Here is a 17,854-nt window from a genome sequence, read left to right as displayed (position 1 = left end):
AATAAAATCATTGGGGCAGGTTTATGGAAAGGAAAAGTTCAGGCTGTGGTAGTTAATAGGTTACACCTGAGATGCTCAGTTAGCCACTCCCATATGGAAGGAGTTCACGTACTGTACAAGTAGAGTCATTAATAAACTTCAGTTGAAGCTCCTGCAAGGCTCATGTTTGTTGTCTCTTTGCACTCTTCCTCAATATCAAACACAACATGGTGTTAAAAGTGTATGATCATTTATGAATTCATGCTATGGACTAAGTGAGATCCCCAACAACAAAGACTGTTTTTGTTCGCATATTTCTAAGAAAAATATCTGTCTACACTAGTATGCTAGATTGTATGCACCGTGGAAAATGAGCTGAGAACTGGCGAGGGCTGCCAGGCAATGCCTTCAAGCTACATCCAAAAGTGGATTCACTGTAATAACCTGTGGGCTACTAGCCTGGGGAAGTGCACAGAGACACAAACACAACAGAGAAGACAGTCAAACTCTCAGGGAGAGAAAAGATGACTTTTGTAGTCCAAATAAATAAAATAATAAGCAAACAGGAGAATAGAGCAAATACCTTCAGTACGTACATCTACTTACTTAATAAAGCCCCCCCCCCACCCCCAAAGACATCTGATTTCTCTAAAGCAGGGGACTTTGAAAGATGGCTCAGATGCTTTGAGACCTTTAGGGTTGCAAGCCATCTCACAGGCCTCAGAAGAGCATCAAGTAAGCACACTGATATACTACATGGGTGACAAAGCAGATGACATAGCGGTGGCTTACGAATGACAGATGCTCAGAAAAACGTACAAAGCAGTGCAAAACAAATTCAAAAAATATTTCACAGGAAAGCAAAATGTGATATATGTGAGGGCAAAGTTCAACTCCCGAAAACAGGAGCCAGATGAAAGAGTAAATGACTTCCTCACAGCATTGTATATCCTGTCAGACAACTGTGCACACGGAAATCTGAGAGATGAGCTAATTAGAGACAGGATTGTTGTCAGGCTACTAGTCTCCAAATTGTCAGAGAGATTTCTGCTGCAGGCAAATCTCACATAAGAGAAAGCTATTAGTATGGTCCGGCAGAGTGAGAATGTTCATCAGCAACAGGTAGAACTCAGATACAAAAAATGATGTGGAGGTAAAGCTAGAAGCTGTACAAAATCAGAAAAGGTGCAGTTAGAAAGTCTATAAAAAGAGGTGACAGCAGAGCTCAACTCAAACAAAATTGACAAGCGAAACAGAGAGCAGGGAAAATGTCCACGTGCAGGATATGCCACAAGTCACCATTCTACATCACGGAGCTCTGCCCAGCAAAACAAGTGAAATTCCACCAGTGCAATAGAGTTGGCCATTATAAAAGCCAGTGACACTCAGAAACAGTTCTTCAGGAGGTCAAAGAAGACCATGATTCAGACAAGGAGAGCGCTTTCCTTGGGGTTCTAGATTCAAATAACAAGGCTGGTATACTATGATTCAGTTGCAAACTGAGGCAGTGACGTTCAAAGCAAACACTGGGGCAGATGTCCGTTCACAAAACTGGTGAAGAAAACAGGCATTGCGCTAAACCCAGCGAAGGAAGTGCTCACGGGCCAGGGAAACGCAAGCTCAGTGTGAAAGGAATGTTTGCTACTTTCATCCATTAAAATGAGAAACAGTTAGAAGAGGATGTCTATGTTGTTCAAAATCACTTCTCACCACTACTGGGACAACATGCCATTGAAAAGCTGAACCTTATTGCAAGATTGGTTTCCCTGAACAATGTTCACCGGCAGAAGTACCTGGAGTTGTTCACAGGCCTGGGGTACTGAACAAAGAGTACGTCATCCTACTGATGTCCGCAGTGAGGCATATACCGGTCCCGTTGATGAACAAAGCCAAAGTTGGAAGTTAGAGCATGAAGTTGATTGACTTCATAACTAGAGTGGATGGACCGACTGACTAGTGTGCAGTCATTGTTCCTGTTCCCAGGCCAGGTGGTACACTGAGGATCCGTGCTGAATTAACAAAATTGAATAATGCAGTGAAGTGGGAGAAGTTTATTCTTCCCTCTGTAGAGCACATATTGGGTATGCTGGGTGGAACAAAGTTCTTCACCAAGCTAGATACAAACTCAGGGCTCTGACAGATCCATTTAGCTCCTGATTCACAGAAGCTCACAAACTTTATCGCACCATATGGACACTATGCCTTCAAGAGACTCCCTTTTGGCATCTCATTGGCCCCTGAACACTTTTAGATGAGGATGAACCAAATTTCGGAGGGACTGGAAGGAATAGTCTGCCACATGGACAATATGCTCATGATTGGAGGAACATGACAAAAGAGTGGAAGCTGCCTTGGAGAATCCGAAACAGGCTGGAATCAACCTGAACAAAAAGAAATGTGAATTTTCATAGATGGAGGTGAGGCTCTTACACCATCAACTGTCCTTTGAGGGAGTGCAACCAGATTCAGACAAATTCCCAGGGGTTTGGAACATGAAACAACCAACGAATGTATCAGAGATCTGCAGTTTCCTTGGCATGGTAAACCAGTTGGGAAAGTTTATTTCAAATTGGGCAGAGAAAACAAAGCCACTATGTGACCTCCTCTCCCAGAGAAATGTTTGGGCCTGGGACACACCACAGGAGAATTCATTCTCATCACTTAAAGCAGAGCTTATCTCACCACCATCATTGGTGATCTTTGGTCGGAAGAAACCAAGGTCTCAGCAGATGTCTCTTTCTTTGGCCAAGGAGCAGTGCTCATGCAAAACTACAATGGAGTATGGAATCCAGTGGCGTGTGCATCAAGAGCACCGACTCCTGCAGAACAACGTTACACCCAAATTGTGTGGGATTGTGAACACTTCAGCTGCTTCTTGTTAGGCACTAAATTCCTACTTGAAGCAGATCACAGGCTGCTTGTCAGCCTCCTCAGCTCGAAACACTTGGATAACTTACCTACACGTCTGCAAAGATTCCGAATGAGGCTTATGCAATACTGTTATGACATTGAACATGTGCCCAGCAAATCTTTCACAACAGCAGACACTCTGTCGAGAATGTCATGCAGACATAAGCGGATGGGAGCCTGCACTGCCCTCTTTAAAGGTACCAACATCTACTTAGCTCAGGTACATGAGAGCTTTCCTGCATCACAGAGTAAACTGGACAAAGTTCACACTTCTAATTGAAAAGGGACCAAATAAGCAGCAAAGTCATGCAATACTCCAAGCACGGATGGCCAGCTATTCCAAAAGGACAGCTGTTCCACAAACTCGGACCTTACTGGCTCGTAAGAGACACGCTCACCATTCCTGATGGTTTGCCGCTAAAGGGCAGTCAAATCCACCAAGGACAGCAAGGCATCGAAAAATGCCACCTAAAAGCGAGGCAATCCGTGTGGTGGCTTGGTCTGAGCACACAGCTGAGAGATTACGTAAAGTAATGTGAAGCCTTCGGAAAACTACACAAAAATCATGCTGAACCTCTATCCTACAGAACTCCCAGACTGTCCGTGGCAAATTGCAGGCACAGACATTTGAGCTAAAAAGAGACAAATATCTTCTCACTGTGGATTACTACTCATGGAATATTGAGGTGTCTAAGCTGTCCTCTACATCCTCAGCAACAGTTATATAGAAATATTGAGAAGTTAGGGGATTGGGAAGCTTCTAAAAACCAATAGAAGGCAACTAAACATTGGAACTAGACATTGGAAAAAAAGTTGAATTTCCCCATGGGGATGAATAAAGTATCTATCTATCTATCTAAAAAAAGTTATTAAGAAGGAAAAGATGGAATACGAAAGTAAGCTGGCCAATAATATTAAAGAGGATACCAAACCAATCTTCAGATATATAAAGTGTGAAAGAGAGGTGAGAGTGGATATTGGACTGCTGGAAAACAGTGCAAAAGAGAGTAATGGGGGAGCAAGGAAATGGCGGATGAATTGAGTAAGTATTTTGCATCAGTCTTCACTGTGGAAGACACTAGCAGTATGGTGGAAGTTCCAGAGTGTCAGGGGTCAGGAAGTGCATGAAGTTGCCATACCTGGGAGAAGGATCTTGGGAAACTGTAAGGTCTAAAGGTAGATACTGTAAGTCACCTGGGCCCAGATGGTGTACACCCCAGAGTTCTGACAGGGGTGGCTGAAGAGATTGTGGAGGTATTAGTAATGATCTTTCAAAAATCAGTAGATTCTGGAATGGTCTGGAAGACTGCAAAGTTGCAAATGTCACTCCACTCTTCAAGAAGGGAGAGAGACAGAAGAAAGGAAATTATAGACCAGTTAGTCTGACCTTAGTGGTTGGGAAGATGTTGGAGTCCATTGTTAAGGATGTGGTTTCAGGGTACTTGGAGGCACATGATATAATAGGCTGTAGTTAGCATGGTTAACCTGATGAGCCAAATGGCTTAATTCTGCTCCTATATCTTACGGTCTTAATAGGCTATTCCTATATCACACAGTTAGTCATTCCTACATGGGAGGAATTCACATACTGTACAAGCAGAATTATCAATAAAGTTCAGTTGAAGATCCTGCATGGCTGGCTTCTGTCTGTCTTCCTGCACTCTCCCTCAATATCAAACACAACAGTTCAGAGGGACACAAGCCAAACTCAGACAAAAGGGAGTAGCTTAGAGAGGAATCTGGGTCAACATGGATCAGTAGGGCTGAAGGGCCTGTTTGCATGTTGTATGATTCTATGACCCGGCTAGAAAGGGAGAAGGGCAAACATGATGTGGTGAGCCAACTGACTAAGCACCAGGAATTCCAAAGAGTCAGACAGCAGATTATCAGAGTATTCTTGTGCTATAACTCAGAACCTCCAATTTAAGAACCACAGATCATGGTTAGAACTGGGGCAGAAGGCTTGCTGCTACCTCCTTATGATCAGTGACCTGGGTTCGATCCCAGGCTGCTCCCTGTTTGGAGTTTGCATGTTCTCCCTGTGACTGCATGGGTTTCCTCCGGATTCCTCCCACATCCCAGGTTGGTAAGTGAATTGACTCATTGAATTGAAGAGCCTTTCCCCATAATGACTCCAGTATGCTTTCTAAGGTGGGCAAATACTGAATCTAACGGACTGACTATCCGGATATTTTACAACACAAGATTGTGGAGCATTTTGCACCCAACTTCTGATAAATATCAGAGGACATGGGAGTGGATGGTCAAAGTCAAAGTAAATTTATTATCAAAGTACATGTTGCCATTTTCTTTTCTTGCAGACATTTACAGCAAAACAAAGAAATACAATGGAATTTATGAGAAACTACCTATATATGTTTAATAAGAGGGATCTTGCAGAATTTCTACATTTCAAAGTACTACTTGACTATGTCTGTAATTCCATGTTTTTCATAGCTTTCTAAACCTCAAGCAATTACATTGTAAACTAATGGGAAATAGAAGGTTGCAAAAGTTTAATAAATTTCTTTTTATTATTGACCTAGATCTTACAGGGAAAACTAAATACCTGCTAAACCTAAAGATGTCTTCCTGAAATTGAAGTCTGCAAGAAGAGGTGGGGAGTGAGTGGCAACTTGTATATCGCTAGGGCTAAAAACAAGCAATAATGGAATGGCAGAGCAGACTCGATGGGCCGAATGGCTTAACTCTATGCCTACGTCATATGCCTTATGAGAATAGGAAGTGTGGACTAGGCCTTTTCTCCTAGGAGTGACGGAGGATGAGAGGTGACTTGATAGAGGTGTACAAGATAATGAGAGGCATTAATTGCGTGGATAGTCAGAGACTTTTCCCCAGGGCCAAAATGGCTAGCACGAGACGGCATAGTTTTAAGGTGTTTGGAAGCAGGTACAGAGGAGATGTCAGGAGTAAGTTTTTTTTTTTAAAACGCAGAGTGGTGAGTGTGTGGAATGGGTTGCCAGCAGCGGTGGTGGAGGCAGATACGATAGGGTCTTTTAAGAGACTCCTGGATGGGTACATGGAGCTTAGAAAAATAGCGGGCTATGGGTAAAGCCTAGGTAGTTCTAAGGTAGGGACATGTTCGGCACAGTTTTGTGGGCCGAAGGGCCTGTATTGTGCTGTAGGTTTTCTATGTTTCTATATGGCTTTGTAAACAAAGACCGACAAACGACTAATGTGCAAATGAAACCAAACCGTGTCATTAAAATAAATAAATAATACTGAGAACTAGCGTCTTTGACTCCATGAAAGTGAGTCAGTAGGTAGCAGAATCAGTTTGGAGCTCATCAATGTTTAATCAGCTCTTGCAGCCAGAATGCTCCTCCTCTGCCATTCTGACACAGGTTACACTTGGGCCAAAGCAAACCTTTTGAACCCAGAAGCAAGATAACAAGCGACCCTGTTTCCCTGTTTTGTGATGGCTTCCTAGTTCCAAACCACACTGGAGTAAGAAAAGAAATGATTGTAGCGGGAAGATCAATCCCAAAACAAAGTTTTAAATAGCAGGCCAATGCGTAAAACAAGGAGGTAGGAGAGGAAGGATGATTTAATAAATGTAAAATATCTTCTGATTTAGGAATCATAACACTGATCATTAATAAACCAACATTGACAACTTGATCAACACTTATAAATCTGAACATTGATTTCTCCCCTCCCCTTTCTTTCTTTTTCCATTCCCAATTCTGGTTACCCTCTTACCCCTTCTCTTCTTGCCTCCTTCTGGTTCCCTTCCTCCTCTTTCTTCCATGGTAGATTGTCCTCTCCTGTCAGATTCCTGCTTCTTCTTCAGCCCTTTACCTCTTCCATCTATCACCTTCCAGTTTCTTACTTCAACTGACCCACTTTCACCTCACTTCATCTCACCTTATCACCTGCCAGCTTGTACTCCTTCCCCTCTCCCACCTACTTATTCCAGCTTCTGTTAGAACTGTTCGCTGCTATCCCAATAATAAGCCCTGGATCACTAGTCAAATCAAAGGCCTCCTAAACCAGAAGAAGAGGGCCTTTAAAGATGGTGATCGGTTGGAGCTTAAAAGAGTTCAGAAGGAACTCAGAGTACAGATGAGGGGGGCAAAGGAGCAGTATAGGAGGAAGCTAGAACAAAAGCTGCAGAAAAAAAGCATGAAGGAGGTGTGGGATGGGATGAAGATCATCACCGGATGCGGTGCAAAGCGGAGGGCGAACATAAGTGGAGATGTGGAGAAAGCGAACCAGCTGAACAACTTCTTCAACAGGTTCGACAGCTCAATCTCATCCTCACCGCAGAAATCCACACCAGGCTTACTTCCCTCACAGGAAAATAGCCACTCACAAGAGACCTTGCCCACGCCCAGGATTACGGCTGCACAGGTGGAAGGTCAACTGAGGAAGATCTGTACCAGCAAGGCGGCTGGACCGGATGGAGTTTCCCCACGATTACTGAGGGCCTGTGCGACTGAGCTAGGAGAACCACTACAGCGCATCTTCAACATGAGCCTGGAGCAGAGAAGAGTACCCAGACAGTGGAAAACATCCTGTATTGTCCCGGTACCGAAGAAACCACAACCAAAGGAGTTGAATGACTTCAGACCTGTTGCCTTGACGTCGCACGTGATGAAGACCATGGAGCGGCTGATAATACAGAATCTGAGGCCACAAACCAGGCACGCCCAGGATCCTCTTCAGTTTGCGTATAAGGAGAAGGTGGGAGTGGAGGATGCTATCACGTATTTGCTGCACAAATCACTCTCTCACCTAGAGGGGGTCAGTTGTGCTGTGAGGATTACATTCCTTGACTTCTCTAGTGCCTTTAACACCATCCAGCCCAAGATCTTAAGGCACAAACTAACGGAGATGGGAGTAGACTCTCACATGGTGGATTGGATAGTGGACTACTTGACAGATAGACCTCAGTATGTGCGGTTGGGAGACTGTAGGTCTGACACGGTGGTCAGCAGCACAGGGGCGCCGCAGGGAACCGTACTCTCTCCGGTCCTGTTCACCCTGTACACATCAGACTTCCAATATAACTCAGAGTCCTGCCATGTGCAGAAGTTCGCTGATGACACGGCCATAGTGGGGTGTGTCAGGAATGGACAGGAGGAGGAGTATAGGAAACTGATACAGGACTTTGTGATATGGTGCAACTCAAACTACCTGCGTCTCAATATCACCAAGACCAAGGAGATGGTGGTGGACTTTAGGAGATCTAGGCCTCATATGGAGCCAGTGATCATTAATGAAGAATGTGTGGAGCAGGTTAAGACCTACAAGTATCTGGGAGTACAGTTAGACGAGAAGCTTGACTGGACTGCCAACACAGATGCCTTGTGCAGGAAGGCACAGAGTCGAATGTACTTCCTAAGAAGGTTGGCGTCATTCAATGTCTGTAGTGAGATGCTGAAGATGTTCTATAGGTCAGTTGTGGACAGCGCCCTCTTCTTTGTGGTGGCGTGTTGGGGAGGAAGCATTAAGAAGAGGGACGCCTCACGTCTTAATAAGCTGGTAAGGAAGGCAGGCTCTGTCGTGGTCAAAGTACTGGAGAGTTTAACATCGGAAGCTGAGCGAAGGGCGCTGAGTAGGCTACGGTCAATTATGGATAACTCTGAACATCCTCTACATATAACCATCCAGAGACAGAGAAGCAGTTTCAGTGACAGGTTACTATCGATGCAATGCTCCTCAGACAGGATGAAGAGGTCAATACTCCCCAATGCCATTAGGCTTTACAATTCTACCGCCAGGACTTAAGAACTTTTTAAAAGCTATTATTAATGCTTTTTGAGAGGGTGATTTAGATGCATATCATATTTTTTTACTGAGTTAAGTATTGTATGTAATTAGTTTTGCTACAAGTGTATGGGACATTGGAAAAAAGTTGAATTTCCCCATGGGGATGAATAAAGTATCTATCTATCTTCTTCACCCTTCCTTTCCAGTCCTGATGAAAGGTCTCAGCCTAAAATGTCAATTGTTTGTTGATGTTCCCTGACATAGATGCTGAGTTCCTCCAGCATTTTGGGTGTGTTGCTTTAGATTTCCAGTATCTGCAGAATCTTTTAAGTCTATTGATGTTTATCCAATGTGCCAATTGATATATAGAACTGTTCATTTCAAAGTCACGATGTCCCAACAACTTGGTCCATGGGGAATCCTGCATAAAGGAGTTAACGCAGTGCTCCAGCCTGTTAATCGGAGTTCAGGCACCACGTGTTTCTATAAAGAAACCAATCCTCTTAAAATAAGCTGCCCTTGGTTTCAAGCTTAAAGTCTGCTGTACATTGTAGATAAAGATAATTAACAGAACTAAACAGTTGAAGACAAATGTTAAATAGAGAAAAGAATTAGAGATCCCTTGAGAGTTACAGAATCATCAATGACATACTGACCACTGAATATTACACAAAATCTGTCAGGTAAAGTTTGCTCTGTAATAGAATCTAATGTCAAAAGGAGACTGAAATTTCATTTGCTAAATGTATTTATTTACAAGTGACATCAACTTGTACCTCATCTTGCTGGCCAGGTAATTGTAAATACTGGTGTACTCCTAGCAAATCAGAGGAGAGTTCTAATTAGTTATATACAGTACTTCAGATCAAACTGTCTCAGTTATGGAATGGTATCACAGCATCCACTTTAGCCCTGGTGCTTTCTCAGTGACCACTCCTTGCTGGCTATTAGCTTATATCCCAGAGTTTCCCAAGAACAGAAAACTATCTCTACTACAGCTGTGTTCCAGAGTAAATGAGAGGAGGGACACAGAGGACAGCTAGCTCTCTGTACCTCTGTAAAGGGTAAATGAGAGTAGGGACGCAGACGGCAGCTAGCTCCCTGTACCTCTGTAAAGGGTAAATGAGAGGAGGGACACAGAGGGCAGCCAGCTCCCTGTACCGTTGTAAAGAGCTTTCAAATGTGGTTGAAGAATAACAGACATGTTTCAGGGACAACGAAATGTAACTTTAAATTGCAGTACTGATACAAAATCTATTCATTCAAACACTTCGATGTATTTCTATAATAAAGACCAAAGTGAGATTTTACACAAGTAAAATAATTATCCAGGAGGGTTTAATCAACAATTTACTCCAGGGATTCCAACAAAACTCTAATTAACAAGATATGACCAAGGCAGTTTCCAACTAACTTGAACTGCCATCGTAAAATCAGATCATGCTTGTGATATCCCTATAGGTTTATTTGGAAGATTGCTCCACAGTGAGAATTTATCCAATTGCTCAGAAGCACTAGAATCTTTGTAACACTTTACAATTACAACATAGAAACAAAACAGCACAGTACAGGCCCTTCGGCCCATGATGTTGTGCTGATCTTTTACCTACTCTAAGATTAATTCACCCTTCCCTCCTACATAACTCTCCATCCTTGTAGCACCCACATGCCTATCTAAGAGTTTCTTAAAAGCCCCTCATGCATCTGCCTCTACCATCATCCTCGGTAGGGCGTTCCGCCACATTCTGTGTAAAGAACTTACCTCTGACAATCCCCCCCCCCCCCCCCAACTATACTTTCCTCCAATCACCTTAAAATTATGCCCTCGGTATTAGCTTTTTCCATCCTGGGAAAAAGTCTCTGGCTATCCATTCGATCTACACTCAGTGACCACCTAATTAGATAAATTATACACCTGCTCGCTAATGCAAATATCTAATTATGTGGCAGCAACTCAATGCATAAAAGTATGCAGACATGGTCAAGAGGTTCAGTTATTGTTCAGAGCAAACAGCGAAGCAAACCCCTTCAGGAAGGGCAAGTTGTGGGAACACAAACCAACCCTCAGAGGGGTCAGAAGCGGAGAGAGTGATCAATTTCAAATTCCTGGGTGTCAAGATCTCTGAGAATCTAACCTGGCCCCAACATATCAATGCAGCTATAAAGAAGGCAAGGCAGTGGCTATATTTCATTTAGAGTTTGAAGAGAGTTGGTTTGTCACCTAAAACACTCAAAAACTTCTATAGATGTACCGCTTCTAACAGGCCGCATCACTGTCTGGTAAGGGGTAGAGGGGTGGGATTGTGGTACTACTGCACAGGACCGAAAGAAGATGCAGAAAGTTGTAAAATTAATCAGCTCCATCTTGGTTTCTAGCCTCCATAGTATCCAAGACATCCTCAAAGAGCAGTGCCTCAGAAAGGCAGCGTCCATCATTAAGGACCCCCACCCCCACCACCCAGGACATGCCCTCTTCTCATTGTCACTATCAGGAAGGGGGTACAGAAGCCTGAAGGCACACACTCAGTGATTCTACAACATCATCTTCCCCTCTGGCATCCAATTCCTAAATGGACATTGAACCCATGTGCACTACCTCACTTTTTTTTTTAAAAAGTATATATTATTTGTGTTTTGCACTATGTTTAATCTACTTAATATACAAATATACTTATTTTTTCTCTTTCTATATTATCTGTATTGCATTGAACTGCTGCTAAGTTAACAAATTTCACGATACATGCTGGTGATAATAAACCTGATTCTGATTCGGAATGGGGAAGTAATGTGATCCAAGTGACTTCGACCGCGGAATGATTGTTGGTGTCAGACGGTCATTTGAGCATCTCAGAAACTGCTGATCTCCTGGAATTTTCATTCACAACAGTCTCTCAAATTTACAGGGAATGGTGAGGAAAACAAAAATCATCCAGTGAGTGGCAGTTCTGTGGGCAAAGACATTTTGTTAATGAAAGAAATGAGAGGAGAATGGCCGGTGGTTCAAGCTGACATTAACTCAAACAACCAGGTGTTACAAGGTGTAGAAGAGCATCTCTGAATGCACAATACATTGTACCTTGAAGTCAAAGGACTACAGCAACAGAAGACCACATATACTCAGTGGCCACTTTATTAGATACCTCCTGTAATCAAGTGACCACTGCGTATAAGCCTATTATCTTCTACACCTCTATCAAATCGCCTCTCACCCTCCTTTACCATAATTACTTCTGCACTGACATCAGTCTGTGAAAAACATCAATCCAAAAGGAATCTATTAAAATTACATAAAGAATAGCATCTATTTACTTGATGTATTTAACAATAATATAGCTACACTACTTTTGCAATGAGTTTTTTTTAAACTAGCAAAATACCTACCGTAAAATTGTTTCCTGGTATCATTTGCAAGTTGGACAGCAAGTGTTAAACCGATTCCGGATGAGCACCCAGTAATCAGCACAACCTTTTGCCCAGCGCTTGCCATTGTCACTCCAGCTGCGGGGAGAGAGAATAACGAGGAGTTTGTAGACTCAGACAAAGCTCATCAGTCACATTGCCACAGCGAGCTGTTAATAAATATGCAGGCATTGTGTAATCTACCAGGCTAAGATTTGTGCAGTCTTAACGTTAGCTAATGCTGCTTAATCTTAAACAGAAATTAAAAATACAGCAACTTTCACAACCACAGAATGTCCCAAAAAAATATTATGTCATACTCACAGCTTTTGAGGTGTAATCAAGACTGTACCATTATAAACACAACAGTTGATTTACATACAGAACATTTCCATTTCCATAAAGGTTCAATAGTAAAGCCTTGGAATTCTAATACGGAGGTACTGAGTGAAGACTCCCACCCCCCCCCCCCCCCCCAAGGACTCTGGAACTCCGTACCATTCTCCAGATGAGTGTCATAGAATCTCTTTCATCTACTATTTGTCTTCAAGTTCTATTCAAATTATCCCTCCTCAGGTAGTGCCGAACAGACTGAGTGTGTCAGTGTCATGTGTTGAGCCTAATAGAGATCAGTTGTTAACCCTATTACAGGATGCTTATCCTGATTCACATATGCAAAGACTACTTCCAAGCTGCAGTTTGTTTGTACTCTGAAAAGGGGAATAAGATGGGAATCATGAAGAAGCTGTGATCAATGTTCCCTCTGAGGTGTACGTGCACACATCTTTTGCTACCTGCGCACAAAGGAATTTAAACTGCACACAAAGGGTTGTCACCCTCTATTTCGTTGGCATGTTGAGTATATTTCATGATTGAACACAACCACATTTCCTTTTCAGGTTGGCAGCGTGGAGTTTGCAATGATTTGTCTGCAGATTTTAGAATTGGCTTATTTATACTGTTTTTATTCAGTGCACACATATTGTCACTGGGCAAAAAAATTCGCACAGCACAAGATTTTTGCACACACTGGACATTACAAATTAAAGGGAACATTGGGATTTATTAAAGAATCAATTAGATTATTCAACCACTGGTGACCACCCAAGAGACCTATTTCAGTCAGGTGACACTAAATTAACTCACCATCATTCCCATTGATCCAACTATGTTAAGCCTTTGTTGCAATAAATGATTCGTATTGCCTGTGAGTGGGATGTGTGGAGATTCATACTGTTTAATTGGATCAGTGTTGGCAATAATTGGCCAGCAAATGCAGTTGCGTATAGAAGAGTGGCTTGGAGGGTAAAGAGTAGTTGAGTTGTTTGTCTATATGGAGGGACAGAGCCTCAAGATCCAGGGGAGTAGATTTAGGATGGAGATCAGGAGGAACTGCTTTTCCCAGAGAGTGGTGGATCTGTGGAATTCTCTGCCCAGTGAAGCAGTGGAGGCGACCTCAGTAAATATATTTAAGACAAGGTTGGATAGATTTTTGCATAGTAGGGGAATTAAGGGTTATGGGGGGGGGGGGGGGACAGAGCAGGTGAGTGGAGATGAGTCCTCTGCCACATCAGCCATGAACTTTTTGAATGGCAGAGCAGGCTCGACAGGCCAGATGGCCGACTCCTGACCCTATTACGTTCTTATGTTAATTTGTAGTTGGAAGTATTTGGCATGGTGTGAATTGAAATTGTTAGCTTTCCTAATACTTAAAACCAATTTGAAGACCACGGATACCTTCTGAGAAAAGTAAGTCTTGGCCCTCTGGGAATCTCATCTGTTAACCTGACAAATATTTTATCTCAGAACCTTGCTGTTCACTTATGGATTTAACGTGTGTGGGGGTACATTGACTCAGCTTGTGTTCTGATGTCGGAGTGAGATTGTTCATTCTGCATCCCAGTGCTGTTTGTGTTACGGAGCTGGCCATTCATGCACTTTTCACTTTTGATTTAAGTTAGTTTGCTTGAAGAGGTCCTCTCCACTGCTCCAGCTCAACCAATCTTAGGACTTGATTTCCCTCGTCCAGCTATGGTAATTCAGCTCTTGCCCCCTCATTGTGGTTAACTGGAGTTCCAATGATTCACGACTCTAATTTTGTTTCTCCTTCTGAGTCCTGGTCAGAAGTTTAAAACCCAACTTGGGCTGTTCAATCAGAGCAAATAATCTCTTGGTACCTCTCGTCAATCCAGCAAGATTAAGGTGCAAGTCTTTGGGTCCCATTTCTTTAGGTAGCTGGTGACTTCCCTACCTTTGCCCCTTGGCTGAACTGCAACCTTAAGATTCATGCCAACACATGCAGTGATCGTCACCATAGTGTGATATCAGATAGGCATTTGACAATTTGTTGTAAGTGAATTCTCAGTCAATACACATTCCTCTGATCTTCTAATTGTCATTCCCTCTTTCCATGCAAGGCAGTAAACTATCAAACTAACCAGGACACTATTCCTCTCCTCCGAATGAGGGTCAGTTGTTATTATATGCCTAATGAATGGAATGTGATTGGAGAAGGAGGTTTAGTTTCTGGTCCTCTTTCCCTTTGGACCAGCTTGCATAGTCAACCTTCACCAAACCACCTTAGTGACGCTGAAGCCCTTTTCAATAACCACTCACATACCTACAACTACTGCTTGGTTGTAATGAAGTTACAGATACAAGGATGGCCTCTACACTGCTGTTACCAAACTCCCATTCACTAAAGGTGAACTTTTGAACTCCCATTCTACCATATCATCACTCTTGCACTTTATTTACCAGAACTGCACATTCTCTGCAACAACACTACGTTCAGCAATTTCTCATTTTACTACCTCAATACATGTAAGCAATGATATTTGTTCTCTGCAGATGGTGAAAAGCCATTGGAATTGGGAGCTGAACCTGATCACACTGGGACAGAAGTTGTTCATGTGTCTGGTAGTAGGATGCTAGCTAATGAAACAAAAACTTTCAGATGCTAGCTAATGAAACAAAAACGTCCAACCCAAGTGATTCCTTCCCAACAGCTGACAACACTTGGACAACGGGCATCCAAGTCAGCTTGCTAGCTTATCTGCTAAAGCAAAGGCATTCTCACCTGTCCTGTCCTGAAGGTAGTGATACAAGGTGCTAGCTCTTTATCTGCGGGTGTCACGAGAGGCAAGTCTTCGCCTGGAGTTATTGCAGGATACTCAGCCTCTAACCCAGTGGTTCCCAACCTTTTTTTGGCCATGCCCCACCTAATCACCTCTAAAATCCTGATGCCCCCTGTGGTGATATATAATTCTTATTATTCAAAAAGCGAACTCCTATTCACCTGGAGGAAGCCTAAAAGACCATTAACTTGGTTTAAACAAGCTTCCAAAGAACATGGCATTCATGAAAGAGAAAAATAAAAGAACCAAAGGACTGTTAAAGTTCTGAGGAAGAAATTACTAAGAAATTGTACAAAAAACATTAAGTGATATTAAAATAATAATAAATAAATAAAACAATGCCGATTCTTTTCTACAGCATACAAAGACAGATACACTGTTTAAAAGAGATTACGCAATGTACACACCTTCACACCACCAAGAACCGAAAGCTACTGCAAAAAGCGGCATTGGCGCGACCTCGTACGAGTTTCTTACGCGTTTGGACTTGTTCATTCGTTCCTTCCTACATCAGTCAATTCATTAATTTAATTATGAAAGCCATTTGATGGTTGTAGTGATGGTGATACACTATATATACAGTACATACTCAATTACACATGTACATACACACAAGTATTTTTATGTATGCATACTGTATATACACACATGTATTAACACGCACACACACTCATACTCACACAGACTTACTAGAAAAAATTCACTGTTAATAACTCATTCTCGAATTACCCCCGTGGGGCGTACGCCCCATGTTGGGAACCACTGCTCTAACCTGCTCGTAGTCTGTTTAGTAAATCCAGGCAACTCGGTAGTCAATCATGACGCCCCGATGTTTTGGGTGGCAGACTGAGTGGAATGTGGGAGGAAGCAAGAAACCCACAGGGTTAGACAGTGACAGGAAATGAACCCGTCACTGGTCCTGTAAAATGCCATGCCAGAACAAAAGGGTTAACCTTTCAAGCAGGATCTGGAAGATTGTGCACGAGTAATATCAAAATCACCTTGATTTGCTTCTTTTTTTTACATTTGAGTGATGGTCATCCCTTTGAGTAATGAGACATCAAGATTTCTCTTAATCACAAGCTGCCAACATCAGCTCTGTCACTAGAGTCCTCTGTCCAGGGCAGTCCTTCAAATTGTCCTCAAGTGTAGCCCATCTTCTTGATGCATCCCTCCTCTCCCAAGGATGAGGTTTTTGGAGCTTCTGTAGCTCTGGGCTTTTACAGGATTGGTTTGATACAACCCTTTTGCCTCCTCCTTTTGCAGATGAGCTTGAGACATTGCAGAGCTGAGACACAGAGATGGCACAGATATTACTTACCTCATCGACCCATGCCTGAATGCTGTACGTCTTCCCAAATGGAGGCATGGCTCACTTGCTGAGGAATGCCGAATTAACAGGAACAATTATCAGAAATCAACACCCACTTAAGACCTTGGAATGGAAAGGCCATCAGAGCAGCCCGAGATGGTTGGGTCAATGACATGGCATCTGTAATTCCTGCAGTGGCATCTTGGGTCTGGGACCATTTACCTTCATCAACCACAACCCTCTTCCTGCGCCAGAACTGACCCAACCCATTTGATTCCTGTTGACTTCAGATTTATAGACACTCTTACCACCTCTGGGATTTTCTTCTAAGGCTGAGGTCCAGAGTCACACAAGCAGAGAGCTAAGTTTCTCTATCTATTCAAAATCATTGTGGATCACTCCAGGAAAATTAGTATACGCATTTGGAAAATTAACTCTTTCAGGAATATGCCCACAGGAAACATTTTATTTGACAATGATCATAAATCACCTCCAAACAGAAGACATTTTACAAAACACAGGATTTCAGAGGGCAACCGTTTCCTATTTTGTGCATCACGTGGAACATTAACACAGGAGATTCTGCAGATGCTGTAAATCCAAAGTAACACACACAAAATGCTAGAACAAGTCAGCAGGTTAGGCAGTATCAACAAGAGGAATGAACAGTAGATGCTTCTGGACAAGACCCTTCTTCAGGACCTCAGATGAAGGGTCTCAGCCCAAAACATTGACTGTTTATTCCTTTCCATACATGTTACCTGACCTGCTGAGTTCCTCCAGCTGGTGAAGGGTCTTGTTCTAAAATGTCAGCTGTTTATTCCTCTCACAGGTGTTGTCTGACATGTCGACTTCCTTCAGTCTTCGTATGTTACAAGAAAACATTCATGTGCCACTTCCTACCAAATTAACACAAACATAAGAGAAAAAAGATCCTGGATTTGTTTTCATAAAGATATTTGCAAAGTGGAAAGGCAGAATGAATGTTTTATCAAGTATTTGTAAATATGTTGTACTGGTTATCATGTGTATCATAAGTTAATTTGTACTATGTCAATTTTAGCTACAAGAACTGCAAGTAACAAATTTATTATCTTTGGTAATATTAGAACAGAGCATCCCATATTGTCCACTTTAAAGGTCACTGTCACAGATTAGGTGGTCAACATGGACCGCTCTACATATTGGCAAATACAGGACTCGTGATTTGGTTCATATCGAGCCTAAATATGCAAATACAACAGCACCAGAAAATGCTAGAACTAAAGAAAGCTTGTCTGAGGGGTTAAATTTTAGAAAGCAATGAGAAGACACTTTAAAACTGCACTCAATGACAATAAAACCAAAAAGCTGACTGGGGATTTCAGAAAGGGTAAAATGA

General features: G+C 42.5%; 1 protein-coding gene across 3 annotated transcripts in view; it reads right to left on the bottom strand.

Moving 5' to 3' along the window:
* Positions 1 to 12,633, bottom strand: part of rdh8a (retinol dehydrogenase 8a) — a 96,365-nt gene extending 83,732 nt beyond the window's left edge. For 2 of the 3 annotated variants that reach the window (XM_073069106.1, XM_073069104.1), the window contains exons 1-2: positions 12,523 to 12,633; positions 12,007 to 12,123 (exon numbers count right to left, since the gene is read on the bottom strand). In XM_073069106.1, coding sequence (XP_072925207.1) covers positions 12,007 to 12,112 — 106 coding nt within the window. In that variant the 5' untranslated portion in view covers positions 12,113 to 12,123; positions 12,523 to 12,633. Of the gene's footprint in view, positions 1 to 12,006; positions 12,124 to 12,348; positions 12,463 to 12,522 lie in introns of those variants that run through there. The other variant, XM_073069105.1, reaches the window with a different exon arrangement.
* Positions 12,634 to 17,854: the final 5,221 nt, after the last annotated feature.

This window comes from Hemitrygon akajei, chromosome 16, assembly GCF_048418815.1.
Source record: "Hemitrygon akajei chromosome 16, sHemAka1.3, whole genome shotgun sequence".
Classification (NCBI taxonomy): Eukaryota; Metazoa; Chordata; class Chondrichthyes; order Myliobatiformes; family Dasyatidae; genus Hemitrygon; species Hemitrygon akajei.
The sequence above is the reverse complement of the archived record's forward strand: the minus strand, read 5'-3'. Positions and strand labels throughout refer to the sequence as shown.